Source organism: Ascidiella aspersa, chromosome 3 (genome assembly GCF_963924565.1).
Source record: "Ascidiella aspersa chromosome 3, kaAscAspe10.2, whole genome shotgun sequence".
Classification (NCBI taxonomy): Eukaryota; Metazoa; Chordata; class Ascidiacea; order Phlebobranchia; family Ascidiidae; genus Ascidiella; species Ascidiella aspersa.
The window spans coordinates 34,420,689-34,444,261 of NC_139449.1; the positions used below are offsets into that span (position 1 = coordinate 34,420,689).

General features: G+C 35.4%; 1 protein-coding gene across 1 annotated transcript; it reads right to left on the bottom strand.

Annotated features, from left to right (window-relative positions):
• Positions 1-610: 610 nt before the first annotated feature.
• On the bottom strand, positions 611-1,801 carry LOC146162658 (coelenterazine h 2-monooxygenase-like). The gene is made up of 2 exons (XM_083385678.1): positions 1,583-1,801; positions 611-1,046 (listed from the first exon to the last, which is right to left on the bottom strand). The coding sequence occupies exons 1-2, from the start codon at positions 1,733-1,735 to the stop codon at positions 861-863; spliced, it is 339 nt and encodes a 112-aa protein (XP_083241804.1). The 5' UTR covers positions 1,736-1,801; the 3' UTR covers positions 611-860.
• Between the last annotated feature and the right edge of the window lie 21,772 nt (positions 1,802-23,573).

Sequence of the window (23,573 nt, forward strand, 5' to 3'; positions counted from 1 at the left end):
GGTTTATTGTCGATAAAATTAAGGTTAAGCAGTCAACAATGCTCATAAATATTTAAGAATAAATATAATAACAATACTTGGCCCACCCAAACCCAAATGCTAACTCGCACCCTAACCCAAATTATGTCAGGAATACTAATAATTTTAAAAACTTGCTAACAGCATTCGTAATAGTCCTGAAAATAATAAGATTAGGCTGATAAACATTATTATTCGAATTTATTAAAGCGTTAAAGTCGGTTACGTTTGTATTATACACCCAAAATGCTGAATTGCAATCCACAGTTTCTCCATCACTTACAACCACCTCATTCAAATCACTTTCTTGTGTTACGTCTCAATAGGCCTCCCTACATGAGCAAACTAAGTGAGCTAGCGCCCTTGTCTGTCACGCTTAAAATGACGCACGGCGACGTCGCCTCGCTTGACTGAAACGTCGCCTCGCCTGAAGTCTAGCACGCTCGTAAGAGTTAAGTTACTCGCTTGATAAGGGTGTGAAGCAAATATCTATCTCTTGGGTTGGCGTTTACTATTCGGATTCGTTGTTCAAATTATAATTCTTTTCATCCTACTTATATACAGCTGTGGGGCGCAGCAACAATGAAAGAATATTTATTGCAAACAAACAAACCACAAACAGTAATTACGATATACGTACAATAATTACCTCCAACGTACGCGATCTAGACTCCAGAAGTGAACAGTAAGACTGCTCGTTTTTGGTATAAAATGAAATCACTTATATACAGCATTCCAGCTGGCGGTAATTAAATATCGTGACAACATGCTTCAACACAAATAATGAAAATACAGGAAATTTTGGACAATTGACGAAACGCTTCCAGCAATCTGCTGACAGTTTAGAATAACACGCACAGGCAGGCGTACGTTGACGTCACAACCGGCAAGCCTGCTTCATCTGAATGGCCGAGATATGGCCCGATAATATGGAGTGAGTCGCTACAAAATAGACTCGACACGGTCTCTATGCATGTTGGCCCAGTGTAAACGAGACCGAAACCCCACTCGTGGGTAACGAGGTTCACCTTGAAAGATATCAGTTTTAAGAGTCAAAAAGAAACACGAAGGTTAATAAAAGAGCTAAAACAACTTTATTTAAAAAAAACAGAAACTATAATTACGCCAAAACGGCATCATCAGTTATACTTATGAACTTATTTCAAATTGTTTAAGTCCATATACTTTTGGACAGGCTCTATCTACTTTTAGGGAACCTGTAAAGGGATGCTTATAAAGTTAGTCATTGGCTAACACCATAACCTGTGTAGACAGTTAATCGAGCAAATCGACATAAACTTGATAAAAACGTTTCGATAAGCACTTGTATCACCATCAGATAAGGCATGGTATCCAAAATAAATTATTTTAGCGTTACAGACCCTAGGGCAGGGATGCACAACTTGCGGCCGCACAACATTAACTGATAATGATAAAGGTATATATCGAAACGTCTTTTTCAAGGTGTTATCGATTTGTTCGATCATTTTTGGCTGTGAAATTCAATGTTCTAATTCAGCTATTACAATTGGCAATTGGCAATTGTTAAACAAACTTAACACACTTTATTTTGCAAGTTTACGGAGTCCATCCACTTCTCAAGGTACTTGTATTGATTCTGGAAGGTGTACATGGATCCAGAAATCTTGGAAGATCTTCCCATTCCAACCAGGTCCGGAGCCAAGCATCTTCCGACACTCTCAACATGGGGAATCATATTCCTCCATAAATAGGAATATGTTGGGTTGCCGTGGAGAAAAACGATGTTTCTCTCCGATGACGAAGGACCTGAAACATAAAAAAATAGATTATTTTCATAACGTTAAAGTCCCGTTTACACTACAGATGCACTGAGCTGAGCACAGCGCAATTTGCATTTAGAGTTTTACGCTTTACTAAACTCAAGCCCCGTGAAGCTATAGAAAAACGTTACGTTTTGGAGCGATTTTTGACAACTCGCAGCTCAGCGCAGTTGTAAGTGTAAATGGGCCCTAAGGATTCTTTAGCCTTCATCTGTACACTTATAGTTGCGACCCTCAGGTCACCAAACCACGGCGCGCGGGTCAGATCAGGTACGCCGGGGTTTATTTATCCGACCCACGGCATATTTCCTTAATGTAGATGAAACAGCCCTATACAGTTAAAAGCTGTGGGATCCCTTTGAAACTAAATTAAACTATATGGCAACGTATTAGGGCTCACTACAGTTTTTATTGCATAAAATTATTTCAATTTTCTTCGTTTCATGATGTTATTAAGTTTAAAAATTCGACGAAACAAAATTATATCCGGACCGCGATCGCAAACCCCAAACCCCAACCGTTTTTCGGCTCGCGATGGTCAGGCCTTACAGCTATCCAACATTTATGGAAAAAGTTTGGTGGCCCTGCCCTACACCACTCATGTTCCCACGACCCAAAACATGACACAAAAATGTATTTCATGTAGAGCCCAAGTAACCGTAGTAACACTTTTCAACGGTTTTGCGTCAGCGTTTTAAATATAAAGGCATTGTTAATTACATAATAATTTTTTTACAACATTTTTAATTACAACTGCCAAAAAAAGTTCAAACGCTAAAAACATTTATCGATATACATCCGAGAAAGAATTCTTTACAATAGCAATATATAGCCCACACGCGCTAAACTGGCACAAAGTGTGTTTTCAATCATCTTTTACGCGCCTATGTTCCCGGTTTAATGGAACAAATGATAGCTCCGGTGCTACATAAAAAGTGCTAGGTCGGCTAAAAAAACAAATTTTGTAGATCATTTTATTTGTATGGTCATATAAAAGGTGTAGTTGCGATTTCATAAGATGTTAAAAAATACACTGATTTACGTGGTTGTTATCTGTGATCTAAACTAGCTTATTATGGATAATGTAAATTAAACAGATATTTTTTCCAATCTCACCCGACTCGTAATAGCTCATTTCCGCATCATAAATACCAATCTTCTTGTGCTTTGAGAAGAAAGCTGCATCAGTTTTGGCGGCCATTTTTATAAACTAATCTCGATCCTGCAAAAAGCTGGTCTTTTGTCAAATTCACAGATGCCGGTATGTAAGCAAATAGGTTTTTGCAGCTTTGCTGAGCGACGACATGCTATGTAAGCAATAGTAAACAAATCATTGCACATTGTATGTTCATAAGGTTTTAACTGCACGACGTGGTCGAAATGAGTGGCAATACAGCGCAAGAAAATATAGAAGATTAACAACAGCTGAACACAACTTATTAAACAGTTCTTTATTGTTAAAATACCAGTAAAAACAATTAGATTATTAGAAAGACGAAAATTAGCATGCCGACAATTTTTTGTCAAATGTAGTTTGCCTAGCAAAGTAGTGATTGGACTGCACTTTCCCGACTGCCGAGCGTCATTTAAATCCAAAATCAATCTTGTCCATAAATTTTTTAGGTGGACGTTCAGAATTGGTAATCGAATTTTGTTCACAAGTTAATTTAAATCTTTTTGTTCTATTGTTGAGATGACTCAAGTCAATGATATACTTGAGTGCACTTAAGTAACAGGTTTTAAACGACTAGACTTAATTATTTTGACCAAATTATTTTGGCTTGAATAAAGTCTTTCAAAAAAATGACTTGGCTTAAACTTAAATGTTTTCATTTTATAAGGTTTAGTAGGCCTACAATGTGGTTAATTTTACCTTAATCTATGCTTGTAAAACAGTTAGCACGCTAATGTTACGTTTTTGTTTACCAATCAAAATAAGAATTTAAAAAAACATGCATGCTTGCATAGTTTAAAAAAATTTCGAAATATTTTTTTCTTGACGTCATTTTTTTTAAATATGGACGTCATTTTTTAAATATGGCGCACAACTACACGACAAAACTGAAATATCAAAATATAGCTCGCGGCCAACTAAAAATTGCTTAAAGGCCCACATTTGGACAGCGGCCCATATATTGCCGACTACTGAACTAAGGGATCCATATGGTGGTAAGAAACAGAACAAAAAAAAAACACAATTTTAATGGGACGAAAGTAGGTATATTCAACAAAAAATACCGTCTTTTCATTTACAGGTTGGGACCTCTTCTAAAATAAATGCTTGCTGTGTATATCTGTCTATGATAAAACATGCACAACAAAAAACACATTTCTTTATAATTGATTTCTGAATAATATCTAGAGATGATAGTTCCTAATGATTGACAGCAATCCAACGCTACCGTACCTACCATTACCTAACCACACACCTTTTTACAAATGATTGACTAACGACCCTCTTCAATGATTGCGAATTTATTAATTGTAATTCTAGTTCAAATTACAATATCATTTTGGACAAATACTCTTTAAAAAAAAATAAATCTAGTTTTTCACGTCGGAAATGAGGAAAGTGTTGTCTTGCAAGTTTTTATTACATTGCCGAAAATAAAAAAATGTTAAAAAATATAGGCCTAAGTCCAATATTTTGTAACACGTTTTGCCGACCCCTGTCTTACACCAACATCTGATATTAACGCGGACAGCAAACAGCGAGAAACATTAGCAACGCCTAACAAGACGTTTTCAGCGCGAAAACATCGGAGACCGATTGATTTATTGTTATTAATTGTCGAACAATCAGCTTAACCCGAACGAATAAAGAAAGGCGAAAGAGAAAAAAACATCCTGCGTTTACGGTCGACCAAACAAGAAACGAAAAACGGCCTTTTTCGTTTGATTTTGCTTTCGTTTTGCACTATTTTAAGACGCGTGATCAAATTGCATTAAAAAAAACACGCAGCTTCGGACGGTGAGGCAAACCCTGACAAAAAGACCGACCGACCGAAATGATTCCTTGAAAAACAAATGTTTTTCCTTTACAGCAATCGATTTTGGGCAAAAGCGTACTTATAACTACATTACCCACAAAGTTGTTAATTTTTCATCACGTTTGAAAGCCTCGAATTGTAGCAAATTTAAATGTTTGCTGTATATTTAACTGATAGCGAAAATGTATTGTTGTATAGTATTACGAGTGTAGGTACCGTACAGTGATTCATGGAAGAAGATTTTCTACTGCGCTAATATTTGTAGTAGTGCGCAAGAATGTTTTAAGGATGAGTTGGCAGGGCACCGCGGCAGTTCAAAGTTTTTTATATGCGAGCGAGTTGTAAAACTTTTAGAGATGACGACACAAAGCGTGACGTCATGAAAGAAATATTCTCAAGAAACTTGTATGTTTAACTGCATCGGGTTTAATTACGTTCAAGAATAGGGCAAAAAACCACTCGCGCGGAAATCCTATTATTTGGGTTAAATCAGTGTTTCCCAACCTTTTTTACACTAGTGCCCCCTTGGGCTCAATATTATTTCATATCGCCCCCCTCATCTTGTTTTACAGTAAAGTATTATATTAATCGTTGTCTAACATCATATTGTCTTCACTTTCGTTTCGATAAGCTGTCAGTCATATTTTAGGTTGTCTAACATACATTCACTATGGGAATTTATAGATACATTATTTCATCAGGTTATGTCATTACCAGGAAAATTTAAATCAGGGGTCGGCAACCTTTTCTAGTCGCCAACCAAACTCAGAAAGGTCTCCGTTGGCCGCATTTTTTCATCCATACTACTAATGAAAAGTGTAATAAAGCTACTTTTAGGAAACGCGTTAACCTTAATAGATAGTGCAGTGTTTGTTAATCTTTTTAAGTCCGGGCGAACCTGGCGAGAGAAGCGAGCGCGATTTTTGGGGGGTATACCGGCATTTCTCTTAAATTTCCTGCTGGTTTTTGTTATTACATTGCCAAAAAAATGTTAAAAATATATGTGTAATATGTTACGTTTTCCGTTTTTCCGTGACGCACTTGGTAGCCTTCCACGGCGCAACGGCAAAGAAGCGCTGATCCAGAAACAGCTTCAAAATGTGTAAACAAACCGGACGTAGAAAGATCATTCGCGCGAAGCGCGAACATTTTTCTACCGTAAAGGTAAAATAGTCAAAAAGTATTTGAAATGAACTCATGTCTAGTTGTCAAAGGGGCGCGGCTGGCCCAATCCGGCGGCGACTCATGCTTTAAATATACAAACATTTTGCCGCGTATCAAACGGTCAAACGCAACAAACAACTTAACATAAGAAAGCCAATTATTACGTAACAATGGTCGGGAAACTACTACAAGTTCGCAGTACGGAAGTTGCCATAAGGCTAAAAGTTACCTACAATGCTGTTTGTTACTATTTTTATGTGAACCTTTTACAAAATTTTGCCATCAGTACTTTCATGTAACGCCCCCTTATGTGCGTTCAGCGGCCTCCAAATTAGAAAAAGACCCAAAACGCCCCCTTGTAAGTCGCCAACGCCCACAAGGGGGCGGTACCGCCCACGTTGGGAACCTCTGGGTTAAATTGACAAAACGTCCCAACTTAGCAAGATATAGGATAAGTGATTAGCAAGATAGGATAAGATAGGATATCCTTTAGCACACTGGTCGGCAACCGCCGGTCCGCGGACCAGTGCCGGTCCGTGAGGAGTTCGTTACCGGTCCGTAGCAGGGTTGCCAGATTCAAATTTTGACTTGAAGAAAAAAACATGAAATAAGTCAAAATTAAAATTAAATCTAGTTTTCTATTCAAAACACATTAACTTTCGTTTAAACATACTCTATGATTGATTGATATAATAAAAATCTCTATTAGCATTAAGCACTCGTGAGGTTCAAAATAAACCAGTGTGCAGTGGCCCTATGAATTGCATTGCAAAATGATTCATTATTTTGATGTTCATAGGTAGGAAAGTTTTTGAAACAAACGTATACATTTTAATTGGTTCATTGAAAAAAAAGTTGTAATACATTAACTTTACTGAACATTTGTTGTTTTTTTAAGGCCGGTCCGCGGAATAACTTTAGTTTCAAACATAGTTGCCATTCTAGATTATTTTAATCTAGATTTAGATGTTTTGGTTTGAATCTAGATGTAGGATTATACAATCTAGAATTTAGATGTTAGATTTTTTTTAGATTATTATAAAAAAATATTGTATAATCTAAATTAGTGACAGATTCGCTATTTACGATAAATGTTTCAGTAAATTCAAAGTTTTTTTTTTTGTAAATTGAAAAAAAATGATGAGATATAAAATCGAAATTTCAGTACCTCGTCATGTTTAGTAAAATGTTTTATAAAGCAGGAATCTTAAATCTAAAGCGTCAAGCAAGTGCCTTTATGCAACTTTATACGGCATTAAGCTTTTAATGTTGATTTTTTGTCCAAAAGTATTGAATATTTTCAAAAATTATTTTTAGATTATTTTTTAGAATTCTCCATAAAAATGTAGATGTTTTTAGATTACTTTTTTGGTAAATCTAGATGATTACTGTGAGAAAAAAATGGCAACTATGGTTTCAAACCGGTCCGTAAAGCCAAAAAGGTTGCCGACCACTGCTTTAGCACACAATCAAGAATCGAGAACTCCTCGCTCATTTGCATTTTTTATTTAATTCAACGTGAGCTAAAAAAAACACACGCAGAAAATGATAAAAAACGATTTGACAAACGAATTTACATCAAAACATCTATTAAGTCACAATCGTCAATGCGGATTTGATTTGTTTACTTGCTTTTAGCTACATAAATGAAAAAATGGACAATGCGAAATGCTCAAAACTGTTGTAGCAAAAAAGTAGAGATATTTAAGTTTCTTTGTAAAACTAACAAAAGTTGGAAAGTTATTGCCTCAAAACTATTTAAATTGCTGCATATCTATGTCAGCATTTGTAAGACAAAATACTTCCGCGTTATTCCTGTGACGTGTTTATACTGGGAAAACGTGAGCGTGTGGTTGAGTATGAAATTGCGATTATCGTGTATTTTTCTCCCAAGCAGTTACTCTTCGGAGTGCACAATAATAAAACGTGCAAAACATTTGTGAATTGTGTCTATTTATGTGCAAGGTAGCCTATGTCTTTTATCCGTGTAAATATGTCGAAATTGCCCAAACTATGTTGCGATTTTTCGCGATGTTATCTTCTGTGCGAACTTATATTCGGCTTTAAATAGACGAAGTATGGAAAGATGGCGATGCACCAAAGTAAAAGGTCGTTAGCTGCATTGGAGCTTTCATATTATAATTGGTTTTCCTTGTGCTTTTTTCGCCATTTTATTTATAAAACAATACAAAGGCTCTGATTATATACTGCTTTCATCCTAATTCTATGCAACTGTTGAATAAAATTGCAAATAAAGTTAGAAAACCTCCCTGTAATTTGTTTGAGATTTTTGACTGATATAACCTCACTTCTGTAAACTAACAACTCTTTAAACCTGGTTTAGATAGTATTTTTTCCTTGTTTACTTCTTTTCTGCAGTCTGACTCAGCAGTAGGCCTATATATATTTAGAATCATGCCAAATGCCTTCTTCTATATGGGCAGCCGTTCCAATCAAAAGTGAAAAGTAAAAAGTATTACTAGCAGCCATTTAACGGCAAAAACAACAACAGCAGCGGAAAAACCCTATGTCATGCAGACTTGGACAACTAGATAATTCTAGTTTTCTAATTAAATGAATTAGAGCAAAATGCGGCTAAATATAATTCTAATCTAATTTGTGAATTGCTTGTGCGCTCTAATTCTAGTTCTAATCTAATTCGGATTTTACCAAAAATGCTACTTTGTCCAACGACATTCTTAGTCTCTTAGTCAAAACAAAGAATTTGAATTAAAACTCTTTGGTTTGAACTTAATTTTTACAGTCTGAAAAACATATGTTAATCTTAAATACATCGAACTTAGCACAAATATATTGACCATTCACACTCCTACTAAAATACTTCTCGATTTAAATGAAATTGATTGTAAATAATCAAATGTAATTCTAGTTCAAATTCGATTTTTTTAAGAATTCGGTAATTCTAATTCTAATCTAGTTTTGAAAAACCGAAATGATCTAATGTTAATTCTAATCTAATTTTAAAAAGCTAAAATAAATCTAGTTGTCCAAGTCTGCTGTCATGCGTTATACGATGGGTGGAACTTTATTATATGGCCTCGCCTCTTTATTTATTACCGTGACATTAAATTCAATTACGACGAGAAAATTGTCGAATGCTCGAAAAATAAATTTAGTAAATATACTTTATGTAAAGCAGGGGTGGGCAACGTACGGCGCACGCGGCCCTTTTCCATTTTTTGTGTGGCCCTTCACCTTCTTCCAGCTATTTTTCCCTAAATAAGGCGATCGGTATGCACCATGTTGGAACTTTTGCTCTATCAGTTCGTAGGCGCAGCCCTGAGGGGCCATGGCCCCCTTTAATTTATAAATATTTTACTCTTAATAATTTGTTTTTTTTAGCATTTATGAGCAGTACCACAACAGTCGGTCACAGGCATGCCATACCTTCAATTGTCATGCATTGTTACGTCACAAAAGATGTAGTTAATATAACGTTTGCTATACAATAATGCAGTTTTACTACTTTTAAACAGTTTTTGCTCTTTGACTGTGTCTAAATATTGCGCTAACACTCAGCCAGTTGCTGCTCGAAACGGTTTGCTAGCATTATTATTTGTGTTCGTTACGGCAGTTAATACAATGACAAAAGCTAAACAAAAAATTCCAATTTTTTGCCCCTTCCCCCCCCAAAAAAAAAATTTAAAAAAAAAAAAAAAAAAAAAAAAATTTCGGCTGGCTATGCCACTGTATCAGTTTCCTGTTTGAAGTGTGATATAACGGGAGCACACAAGACCTAAAAAGCAACAATACCTAAAGCAGAAAAATCTATAAAACCATAGTATTAAGACCAACGACATAATACAGCAAAATACGCAGTAATATCCAGTACAGCATAATATCAAAACTGTCTGAACAAGACCTAAATCTGTAGGAATTAGGCCTAAATTCATCGGAAAAAGGCCTAAATTCATCGGAAGAAGGCCTAAATTTATCGAAAGAAGGCCTAAATGACCAAAATAACGCCCGGACCTGTGGGTAAAGGGTATGGGACGAACGGGGGCCATCGGTTTGGCATCGGGCCGTTTTGGTGACTACGTTTGGACGACCTAGTATGACCGGCCCGTCAGGGCGCCGGTGTTTTGGCTCTGGGTTTTTGGTCCGGTTTGAGGTTATTGGTGGGGTTACAAAATGGGTTAGTGTTGAAATTATTAGGGGAGTTAGTGATGTACTTAAGGGTATGGTTAGGTAAAGTGTGGTTTAGGCCTGATTATGAGCATTTAGGACTTATTCCGACGGGTCTAGGACTGCTTCCGATTTAGACGGTACTAATACCATCAGGTATTAGTCCTATTTGGCCTTATTCCGAATTGTGTTTATTCTGACGTTGGTGATGTTCTTATCTCGGCCCGATATAACCCATAGGCTACACAGCTACACTAATGCACTTGAACTCGAATGGAAAGCATCTATTACAAAACAATCTTCATTAAATCGTGAATTTTTGTGTCTCTTCACGTTGTTATGATAAAGAATTGTTTGCAACAATTGCACTTGTCTAGTACGGTCAAGATGCACCAGACTTTTGCCACGCATATTGACTGAGATGTTATGTAACAGTTGGTTTTAAATTATGGCTGTTAATTAAATTGTACTGAGCCGATCCGTACAAGAAAGGCGTCATTGGAATAGTAGGAAAATTATTGCCGAATTCACAAGAAGACAGCACTGACAAAACTGTCGTAGTTGCAGCCTAGTAGCTCATTAGCTTTTCTAGTAAAAGCTGAAAATTTGAATTAGTGTTTATTTGATGTGCGGCCCTCCTGTAAGCATTACATTTCCTAACTGGCCCTTGTGTTAAAAAGGTTGCCCACCCCTGATGTAAAGAATGCTTATTCACTTTGTCGTACCTTTATTGATTTCCGTTAAAATGTCATTCCAAGGTATTATACATGTTTACCACCGAATCGTGATATATAAGGATCGTTCCGTAAAGCAACATTTCACAGGGCCTTAGGTTTACCAACATTTAGTAGGAACATAGAGGTCTACATTACCGCCAGATATCGCATTTAAATTTGCGGCGGTAAAACATGTTATATTGTAAGAGCAATAAGCTGTTTTACTAAGACAAGCCACTTTGCACAATGAACGTCGCACGCGCGACTTATTTCCTCAGGTAGAACAAAGCGCAGAAGTATGCGAGTCGCTGCGTTGCTTCGCCAACCGAACAAAGCAAGCGATTATGAACGAATTCTGTATTGAAGTTTTGCACCGCTGTCGAAAGTTACAGATAACTAAAACAATGACGTCACAATATTTCAGTTTTTTCTCCCCCAATCAAAGGCCCCTAGGGTTGCAGACTTATAAACCTGTTATACGCACCTGTATACCATTATATGTCATGTCTGAAAAAAAGTTCTACGATGTATATTTTTCTATAAAGGTCCGGACAAAAATCGGTCTGAAACAAACCAAAGCAAAGCAAAGCAAAAAAGGATAAAGGCAAAAACAATTTATGTCCCGAAAATAAATTTTCGTCCCATATAATTAGAAAGAAAAGAAAAACGACTTACCTCAAATTGGCTGTTTCTTATTTGTTCGTCAGACATTTCACAGTTGAAACAAGGTTGTAAAATTTTCACATTTTTACAAACCTAATGTACTGATTTGAAATCAGCCGTTTTCATATAAATTGTGTTAATCTTTTCAAAATATTCAAATGTTATCTGCACTGGAAAGACACAGTATATTCACTAAAGGTTTATTGTCGATAAAATTAAGGTTAAGCAGTCAACAATGCTCATAAATATGTAAGAATAAATATAATAATAATACTTGGCCCACCCAAACCCAAATGCTAACTCGCACCCTAACCCAAATTATGTCAGGAATAATGATAATTTTAAAAACTTGCTAACAGCATTCGTAATAGTCCTGAAAATAATAAGATTAGGCTGATAAACATTATTATTCGAATTTATTAAAGCGTTAAAGTCAGTTGCGTTTGTATTATACACCCAAAATGCTGAATTGCAATTCACAGTTTCTCCATCACTTAAAACCACCTCATTCAAATCACTTCCTTGTGTTACGTCTCAATAGGCCAATCTCACCCGACTCGTAATAGCTCATTTCCGCATCATAAATACCATTCTTCTTGTGCTTTGAGAAGAAAGCTGCATCAGTTTTGGAGGCCATTTTTATAAACTAATCTCGATCCTGCAAAAAGATGGTCTTTTGTCAAATTCACAGATGACGGTTTGCAAGCAAATAGGTTTTTGCAGCTTTGCTGAGCGACAACATGCTATATAAGCACTACTAAACAAATCGTTGCACATTGTATGTACATCAGGTTTTGATTGCACGCCGTGGTTGAAATGAGTGGCAATACAGCGCAAGAAAATATAGAAGATTAACAACAGCTGAACACAACTTATTAAACAGTTCTTTATTGTTAAAATACCAGTAAAAACACTTAGATTATTAGAAAGACGAAAATTAGCATGCCGACAATTTTTTGGCAAATGTAGTTTGCCTAGCAAAGTAGTGGTTGGACTGCACTTTCCCGACTGCCGAGCGTCATTTAAATCCAAAATCAATCTTGTCCATAAATTTTTTAGGTGGACGTTCAGAATTGGTAATCGAATTTTGTTCACAAGTTAATTTAAATCTTTTTGTTCTATTGTTGAGATGACTTAAGTCAATGATATATTTGAGTGCACTTAAGTAACAGGTTTTAAACGACTAGACTTAATTATTTTGACCAAATTATTTTGGGTTGAATAAAGTCTTTCATAAAAATGACTTGGCTTAAACTTAAATGTTTTCATTTTATAAGGTTTAGTAGGCCTACAATGTGGTTAATTTTACCTTAATCTATGCTTGTAAAACAGTTAGCACGCTAATGTTACGTTTTTGTTTACCAATCAAAATAAGAATTTAAAAAAACATGCATGCTTGCATAGTTTAAAAAAGTTTCGAAATATTTTTTTCTTGATTGTTAACGGTCTCTTTTTGTAAGAAATCAATCAAGTTCGACATGATGTCAGCAAACCGACGCAACCACAGGTTAAATGCAGCTCAAGCTTTTTTGAAGAAGCAGATTAACTATCAAAAGTCACTCTTCGGATAACTATTCTTTATTTACTTATTACCGACAAGAAGCCGTACTCCGCTGCTCAACTAAACCTTTTTTAAGTTGACAGCAAACTAATTTCGGTCATTGTTGCTCATACTTAGTTGTCGCTGCGTCCGAAGATATGTTTGCTAACCATTGTAAGTTTGTTGTGCCATAGCCTTACCAGTTACCAAACGCTGCACTTCAAAGTGCGTGTAGGGCATAACATCAACCAGCTCTAATAGCTGAAAACTTTGTGGCTCATGAAGTTTGTTTTGGAGATCAAAACGAACGCAGTGATCGGCAAACTTTTTTTGTCGCGGCCCAAATTACTCTTCAAGAGATATTGAAGGCTCACTACGTAAAACGAAAAACAGTTTTTTTTCGTGCCATAGTATGCATAGCGTTTTTGGACATAAAGGGTCTTTTTTTGGGGGGGGAGAAACGTCATTTTTTTTAAATATGGACGTCATTTTTTAAATATGGCGCACAACTACACGACAAAACTGAAATATCAAAATATAGCTCGCGGCCAACTAAAAATTGCTTAAAGGCCCACATTTGGACAGCGGCCCATATATTGCCGGCTACTGAACTAAGGGATCCATATGGTGGTAAGAAACAGAACAAAAAAAACACAATTTTAATGGGACGGAAGTAGGTATATTCAACAAAAAATACCGTCTTTTCATTTATAGGTTGTAAATTTACAGGTTGGGACCTCTTCTAAAATAAATGCTTGCTGTGTATATCTGTCTATGATAAAACATGCACAACAAAAAACACATTTCTTTATAATTGATTTCTGAATAATATCTAGAGATGATAGTTCCTAATGATTGACAGCAATCCAACGCTACCGTACCTACCATTACTTAACCACACACCTATTTGCAAATGATTGACTAACGACCCTCTTTAATGATTGCGAATTTATTAAATGTAATTCTAGTTCAAATTACAATATCATTTTGGACAAATACTCTTTTAAAAAAAAAAATCTAGTTTTTCACGTCGGAAATGGGGGTCTTTGACACTTAATGCCAGGACTGTCAAAATTGTTTCTTTTGACTCCTTAAAAAGTCGGATTGACCGCACGTAGCGATATAAATTTCACTACAAATCTTTTTCTAGTTTTAGTAGTTTATTAAAGATGCATAGAGTGAGAAAAGCGAAGAAATACGATCAATGCCATACGCAGCGATAGGAATTACTCTAGCCAGAATAAACATTTTCATTGCTTTAAACTTTATTCGCCAAAAAGCGATATGTAATCTATAACAAAGCAGCAAAATTAAAACAAATAATTAGAAATAACATATGTTTGCACGATAAAAACATACCGGCCGACTAACTCATCGCAAAACTATTTACGCTTTTCTGTTAAATTAAAAAATGTTGTTTCAATGAGGAACGATGAAAGTAATAACTACAACTTCAATGCAAATTATAAAAAAAATGTCGAGAAAACTAATGAAATCAAGAATTTACAAACAGCTTTCCAATTTCTTGTTGCCCTTTCGCTATGAAGCTTGTTTTTATTTTAGTTATTTATTTTTGGTGCCAAGATGGATAGAATAAACGAAGTTTTATAGACATGAATAAAAAAAACAGAATGAAAAAAAAAATATTGGCAGCTTTACCAAATTAACAATCTTTTCCTATTGACACAACTACTTGTGGACTCTGTTAACCAGAAACCAGTGTGCGGACTTTTGTAGACACTTTTAAAAGTGGACTTCTAAAAAATAATTATTAACAGCTTTACCAATTTACCAATATTTTCCTATTGACACGACTACTTGTGGACTTTGTTGACCAGAAATTGCTCGATAGTCTTCCCGACTTGTTCGGGCGAGTCCTCCTGCAAGAAGTGGAGTCCAGCCACCTCGGCGCTCTCAAGGTTCGGCCAGCTTCGAATCTGATCTTTGATGAAGGAGGAGAAGAATCCCGGATCTGCTCCGATGTGGAGTTTGGGAAGATCCGATGAGCGCGACAGCCAGCGGTTGTAGTCGTCAGTCAGCTTTATGACGTCATCCGGACCTGGTTTGGATTGTGTGAAATACGAAGACACGAGTTAATTCTTGGACAACGAGATAATTCAAAGGTACACTATGCAGCACTGATCTGTAATGTGGCTTTATGATGAATGTCAAGGTGAGATAGAAGTAAATCGGCAATCTTAAAAAAGCGCGAAATTTAAGACTTATACAACGAGATAATTCTAAGGCAGGTGCTACGCAACCCGTGTGCCGTGACGTTACCGGAAGTGTGTTACTTGCGTTTTTGTTATGTATTACGTGACCATGGCCCCTCCCTAACATGTATTTTTTGCTTATGTTAACTACGCGAAGGCAAATTTATTTAGCGCTTCGCGCGAATCTAAATTATGTTTATAGGATGTCTAAGCCCATTTCTATTAAATCAATTTAACCCAACGGTGATGTGCGTCTAATTGCACCTTAGAAAATGAAGGTTTCGGCAACTTAAACAATATAAAGGAGTTTTTTTTTCGCTTTGCGAGAATTGATAACATCTTAGCTATGTAGCAAACTGCGTGGCGTTCTTCAGGTTACGTTGTGACGTCATTTTTTTTTTTAATTCGAAGTCCCCCCTAACAAAAACCCTAATTCCGAGTCGGCGTATCGAAACTTTTTTTTTAGATGAAGTGTTGCTCGACCTGTATGGCTTGGAAATTCTTGGAAAATTCGAAAGACGGACAGTTTAAAAACCTCTGCCAAAACAAAAGGTTTAGTCAAACCAATTGCGAGTCAATTCACGAGGTGGAATAAAGTTATTTGTAAAAAACCGTATACCGAGAGGCTTTACAGGGGCTAACCAAAATTAAAACGCAGTTGTATATACTTGTGTATAAGCGTTTCAGTGTGGTAAAAAATGAAATTAATTTAAGGCAATAGGGGTTGACGGACAAAAGAGGTTGGAAAACAGTGACCCGTATGGCAGAATGCTGGCGACTAGGCGAATATGTCGACCAAAGAGAAGAAATTGGTGGAAAACGATTTTTTTCATTTTTTGGCAGACATGTGAACCCCGCGACTTTTTGTTAACTATTTACTTGTTAATGGCCTTGTTTATCGCCTAAACATGGCAAGGTTGATACATTACTTAGGGGAACAAAGCATTTAACTTTGGGGGTGTGTCCAACAAAATAAAGAATTTAGGCTAAAAATGCTTGTCACCAGAAGGCTGGCAAGGTTATGACATTAACTTTCTAAATCTTCAAACCACTTACCATCTGGTTTGATTGGAATCTGGCGAGGCCAGGTAAGAGTTGGTCTCCTGTCCTCTCCAGCATCTTTGAATGGCTCCAGGTAAACTTCCATCTCCTCGTCACTCAACTGACGCAGGATGCTGGCAGGAAGAATATTCTGGACAAACAGGTTCTTCTGGAGGATCATGTCGTCACCTGGACGCAGTAAAGAGCTGTTTTGGTAAGGACATCAAACACAGGGCTGCCACCAGTCTCGGATAACTATATTTTTTTAGTTTTTTGGTTTATAGATTAGAATTAAGATTAGATCATTTCCGTTTTTTTCCAAATTAGATTATAATTAGATGATTTTTATTTTCTCAAATTACATTAGAATTACGGAATTCTTGAAACCAGAATTTGAACTGGAATTATTTACAATAAATTATACTTGAATCGCAATTTAGTCTTATGATAATGAAAATGGTAAATAATTATATGTAGACTGTAAATGTCACAAACAAGTTGTTCCGACTGAAGAGTATTAATTTGAATTCTTTGTTACAGACTAAAAATGCCGTTGGACGAAGTAGCATTTTTAGTAAAATCAGAATTCGATTTGAACTGGAATTAGAGCACACAAGCAATTTACAAATTAGATAAGAATTAGAATAAGCCGCATTTTGCTATGATTCATTACATTAGAAAACTAAAAGTATCCAGCTGTCCACGTCTAATAAATTGGATTACTGAACATATTCTGAATATAATTTTAAAATATAACAGCACAAATACCATGGTCAACACAATAACAAAAGGTTAAACAATTATTTTACTTTGGCACTTTCTAAACACATTACTGCAAGCTAAAAATAATAACTTTTGGAAACACAGGGTTTTATTTTCAAATCACAAATTAATTCAAAGACTTTTACAGATTGAAAGACTTGGTGGAACCTTGTATAGAGACATAGTAGAAAGCCAAGACACTGGTGCAGTACTTTATATACAAAAAGTATTGAGTAAATCCGGATGTATTTCCAATAGGTCAATATTTTGGTTAAAAAATAAATTGCCCTACTTATAAATGTAAATAAAAAATTCCATTTCAAATACATCCTAAATACGGCGGACAAAAAAAAAGTCCCGTTCTTAATTAACCTCAACCCAGGGTATGACCAAATAATTGAAAACTAAATGCAAAAAGAGTAACATACCAGCAGGGGATCGCATCGCTTGAAAAATCTTGCGTCCAGCTTCGAGGAATTGCTCCCAGGTCATGGGTGTGACGAGGGCTTCCATGAAAGTGATGGAACTCACCCTGTTACGATGCATGTTGGCCCAGTGGAAACCCAGTGCAGAGCCCCAATCGTGGATCACAAGGTCAACCTGGGAAAATAATAAATCCCATGTATACTAGTAACTGGAAGGTACATATACACAGTGTGTATTCTGCGACCAAGCCTTTCTGGAGCTTTAATGGCCTTTGATAAATGATAAAGCACACATTATATCTGGGTTGCTTTTATGTAAGTAATGATTAGCGGTACATTGCATCAAGTATACCAAAAACAAGGTAAGTCAAAAAGGACCCTATGACAGTGATATTTACAACCCCTTCAAAGCATACTAGGCTAGAATTCCTTTGGTAAGAAGTCTGTGCTTGCATTGCTGCTATACCTCCTTAATGCCTGTCACCTGAAGATTCATTAAGCTCAACAGTATGACAGCCTACTCCAAAATACGGGTAATGAATGTAAAGTGAGACATGTTATAAATCCGTCTAATATGGTTGTATGTATGAACAGGATACAGCAGGCAATGGTGCTATGGTTGTTTCTTAACCAGCTTCCGCTGAGCCTGTGTAGCTCAGTTGGTAGAGTGAAAGTCCTGGTATGACCGTAGGTCGTGAGTTCGAACCTTACCAAAGGATAGTTGATTTCCAAGCCTGACTTGCTTGCACGAAATTCCTGATTGGGCCGACTGATTACGGTGTGCCTTATTAAAAGCATCTGCTGTTCCATTTGGAAGTATGTATCATTTTGAACATTTTAAACAACTCTTTTTAACTTTATGATGTTGACTTCTTTATTTATACAAATGTTACCTACTTCCATATGCGCTTTGATACTCCTGCTGCGTTAAAGTAATACCTCCGAATATTATGCATTAAAGTTCTACCTACATTTAACAAAATGGTGTCTACAGAAAATGAAAGACAGTGAACTTTGCAATACACAGTTTATTGCTCCTAGAGTATAATATTATGATTGTAATCAAGGTCCACTGTTAAACGGCAAGTTGTATTCCAATGTTGATCTTTTTATTCCTTCCAATCCTACTTTGACCAGATGAGGCACGATTGTGCGAAAGCTTGTCAACATAATAACACAATTTTTATACAATTTCAAGGCAATCTCCACTATGCACATACAAAAAATTTTTTTAAGTGCAAACAGAAACTTTTGCACAGTGGTTAACACTCAAATCATAAACATTTTACTTAAACCAATATGTAGATGCATCAATTTAAAATGAATATTGACAACCGAAAACCTACTTTACTTGTCAAGTTTACGGAATCCCCATCCACTTCTCAAGGTACTTGTAGTGATCCTGGAAGGTGTACATGGATCCAGGAATCTTGGAAGATCTTCCCATTCCCACCAGGTCCGGCGCCAAGCATCTTCCGACAGTCTCAACATGGGGAATCACATTCCTCCATAAATAGGAAGATGTTGGGTTGCCATGGTGAAAAACAATTGCTTTGTCGGCTTTAGAAACACCTAAAAACAAAAGAAAGTGGGATGATTAATAAATTGCTGATTGAAAAGTTTTTAATTTAGGAAATGAATTATTGATGTATTTCTATATTAGCAAATTAAACTTCTATTTAATGAAGTGAAGAACACAGAATAATTGAGTCAAACCATGTCAAATCAACACAAAAAAGTTGCTTTTTTGACATGACCCTCTCAGATTCCAACCAAAATTAGTATATATGTTAAGGATCTTTATTTGAAGATGTGTGCCAAATTTTATTCTAGTCTGTTGTGTATTTGCAAAGTTATTTAGGTTTAAATAAAATGCGTATTTTCCACTCGAGGGCGCTGTTCCAACATAAAACCAGCCATATCTTTGGATGTACAAAAGCTACAATAAAATGTTATGCATCCTTGGAAAGGTAATTTTGCATCTTAAAGGACTAAAAAGGATATTTTGAGCATAATTATCTAACATAACTCCTACGTGTTAAAAATCAAACAAAATGTAAACGTTAAAATGGGCACTTGTGATACTTTTTTTTTTAATTTTTTTTTTTTTAGAAAAAAAAGTTATATTTGTTGGTTAAATAACAGGAAAATGGGAATGGGGTTTTTTGCTTATATAGAATTATGGACATTTATCTATAGCATACATTGTCACTTAATGAGCCTATCTTTAGGGGACCTAACAAAATGGCTAGTACGAAAAAAATTTCACTGAACATTTCTGTATTTTATTTTTGCTTTACATATTCAAGACATGTGATGCATTTTGTTGTTCTTTGCATGTCAATTGATAAGTTCTTCCAGTCGCTGTTGATGGATGAACTTTAGTCAAAATGTTGTCACGAGGAACCACAAGTTCATCTTTGTTTTTCGGATATTTAAAAGATCTGGAAGGTCCGGCTGGATGTAGAAAAGTGACCATCACTTCATCTGATTCCTTTAATTGGTCCAAAATGCAGGAAAGCCACCATTGGTTGTTATATTTGCAGGTAACAAACCCCCTTAGCTCATCCCAATGCAATAGTTGTTTGTAGGGAATGTCACAAACCAGGACCTTCTGATAATCTAATGATGCAGAAAATTCAGAAACCTTGATGTGAGTCTGACAAGATTCCTCTGGAATAAAGCAGTGGTACTTATGGGTTCCACGAATTGGAATGGCTGATTCGAATCTTTTCTTAAGCAATGCACATTCTTCTTCTACTTCTTTTTCCAATACAAATGAAAAGTTAATATTTGTGATATTTGTTGTGGCCCAATTATATAGCTCTTTTGAGGTTTGTATACGTTGTTCTCCAATTTTCTGCAGACTTGCCCGGGCAGCCAATCTTTTCACAGTCCCACCCAACCCGTCACATGGTCCTTTGCCATGTGAAGTTGCAAAAAAATGCCATTCAGCGTATAAATCAAAGTCTTGTTTGTGACACATTAAATTTAAAAAGTTTTTTCTGTTTTTATATTGTCCAGCAGCACCATCTGTGAAGTACACTACTTTTTTTAACAATGGAAATTTTTTTTTAAGAAAGTCTAAGACTTTTCGCTGAAAGCAATGAACTGTATTAGTGTCATGTCTAAGGGTGTCTGACACAATTACGAAGTTTTCATGTTTAAGGTGGGGTGTTTTTTCTGCTTCTGTTTCAAATTTGTGATAAACTACAAATGGGTGGATTGTTGCCTGTGAATTAGTCCAATGAAAGCCTTGAACAGCATCTTGGAGAATAAAAGAATAATTTTCTGCAAAGTCTGCAATTATTATTGCAGTTTCAGATAATTCACTTTCTTTTAATTTTTTCAAATAAAGTGATTGTTGTTTGGCGATGAAATCATGTTGCAAAAGCTTTTCTAGTTTTTCCAAATATGTTGTGACAAAGTCATCTGATTTTTTAATTACTGTTTCTAATGTTGTTCGGTCCACTGTCAACCACAATTTGTACGTTATTTGATCAATTCCTTCATCTTCAAAATATTTCTTAAGAGTTTCTTCTAGTTTCACAATATTTGTTTTACAATGTTGGCATTTATTGAGGTGGCAGTTTGTTGTTGAAGGATTACAAGTAATTATACACAAAAAATCTTTGTATATGCAGGTTTGTTGTTTATCACTTCCAAATATTTTCCATAAACGTCCGCCTTCAATCATCAGCTTAACATTTTCATGAATGGTGCATACACAAATATTATGTGTTCCACTAGATCCGGGTAGTACCACTTGCTTTGGCCTTAATTCTGTAAACTTTGAAATTCCAACTTTAATACTAGGATTGTCAGTTTTAAATTTACGATGTGCCTCGTTTATTGTGCATAAAATTAGTCGTTTTCCAAGTGATTTTCTTTCTCCATCCAATACCACTGAAACAACATCTTTTATCCCAGGCATTTGTCTGCTAATTTCATCACTCAAATAAAATTCCTTTACAAGATCAACTGTAGATTGTATTAGTGGCTTACCAGGTTTGGGGTTTGGAGTGGATAAAATTCCCTTTTTGTTGAACAACTCTTTGGCTTTGCGCACCATATAATTTGGTGCATCAAATTCCTGTTGAGTTTGCCTAATGCTCCATGATTGCGGTACCACAGTCAAAACTTGTAGTTTTTCATATCTTTTGCTTTTCTCAAATTTTTCTTTTAGCTGTTTCATAATTTCTTGAAAGTATTTGCTTTGTTTTTGCTCTTTAACAACATTTTCTTGCTGAACACTTATATCCATTCTTAATCTTTTTCGAAGTGTACCAGTCATCTGTTCAACTTTTTCAGACCCATATTTTTTATTCCTATGCAGCTTCCTTAAACTTAAAGGAGACTCCCCTAAACTGTGCAAAGATTTGTTCAAATTTACAACATCTACTGCTGTACCTTGAAAAATTTCGTCAGATTCAGATGATAAACTTGGATCAGTTATTGAAACATTACTGGTTGAAGAACTTGGTGAATCTTTTTCTGCTGTAACAAAACTTTCAGAGGCTGATGCATTTTGTAAAACATGAATGCGACAATGATGACAGAGTTTTTTTCCTGGCACCAGATTTAAAGATGAATATTTCAAACAAAAACTCAGAGAAATTTCCCTAACATTTTTCAATATTTTTTTTGTTTGCTTGCTAAATGGGTCACAGCAAGCTCTGTTATGATATGCATAATCTTTTAAATATTTTCTTGTATGGCCCGCACACAGGTTTGTAGGATTGCCTGTGAGTCCACACCTTCTTCTTATAATTTCAAGCTCTTCAACTTTTAAGTCAGAAATTAGCTCTTTACTAGAAGTTGAAAAATCACAATCTTCATTTAGCAATAGTCCAATTTCACAGTTCATTTTACAGATTACTGAAAATTAAATACAATATTTTAAGCTCTCTGCAAGCCTTTATAAGTAACTATTTTGCTGTTGAACTGCCTGTCAGCACAGCCTATTTATACTTTCTTTGTTTATTACTTAACCAAGACTCCACTGTAATTTGCCTTTTTCCTTTTTTCCCTATTTTTTATAACTCTTTTATTTCTTTGTAATGCAACTTTCAGTTTTTATTACTACAGATACATAACATATTTTTATAAATATATAAGCAAAACACCACAAAAATTTTGATGTTTTATTAAAAAGAAGTAATTATACTATTTTTCTAAAAAAAAAAAAAAGTATTATTTTATGTCCGGAGTCATCCGATTACCCCCGAAACTTCAAGTACAAATTCACCTATAATATTTTTTCTGGTCTAAAGCAATATGTACAACCAAGACAGTAGCATGCTATCCATTCTCTTCTTTCTTTTGATATATTATAGAAGTTTTTGCTAGTTACCAGTTAAAAGTTATTCACAAAACAATGTTGAAACTACGCCATCGTGTGGATATTATGCAAAAACTTTCTTATGTCATTACTTTTACATTTCTCGACCGATCAGGCTGAAATTTGGTAAATCCCACTTTAATGACAACTACTTTATTCATGTTAAATTTCATTAAATTTGAAAGAGGTCATGTCATATGGGTGTGTTGATTTGATATGGTTTGACTCAATTAGTAGATGTAAATTTAGTGGTTTGCTGCAAAATATGCAGAATTTTATAAATCTTTCAGTGTTGAACAAATTTGAGTCAACCTCTTGACTAAAGCGTACTTAAGTTATTGTTTTTTAATAATAAGTTAATTTTTTTTCTTTTGGGAGAGGGGGACTTGAACTGATATAATTCGTAGGAAAAACTGATGTAATTTTAATAGTTTTTGAGTTATATTATTCTTAGCTTTGTAAAAGTGTTTAGCATTTGCTTTGTGAATCATTGGCACAAAATAAATGACCCAGTTTAACATTGATATACTGATACAAATGACTTGACTTACACTAAACATGGTATAGCAAATACTTGAAAACTAGTTATTTACAAAAATTCGACTAAAGTTACCTTACACAAAATAAGGTTTGGCGACTTGTTAAAAACACCAAGACCATTGTTTGATTTAATTCACGAGCCTATGGAAAGTGGTTCGCGTTAAATTAAACAGGATGGTATTTGTAATTGAGTTTAAAATGAAAACCACGTT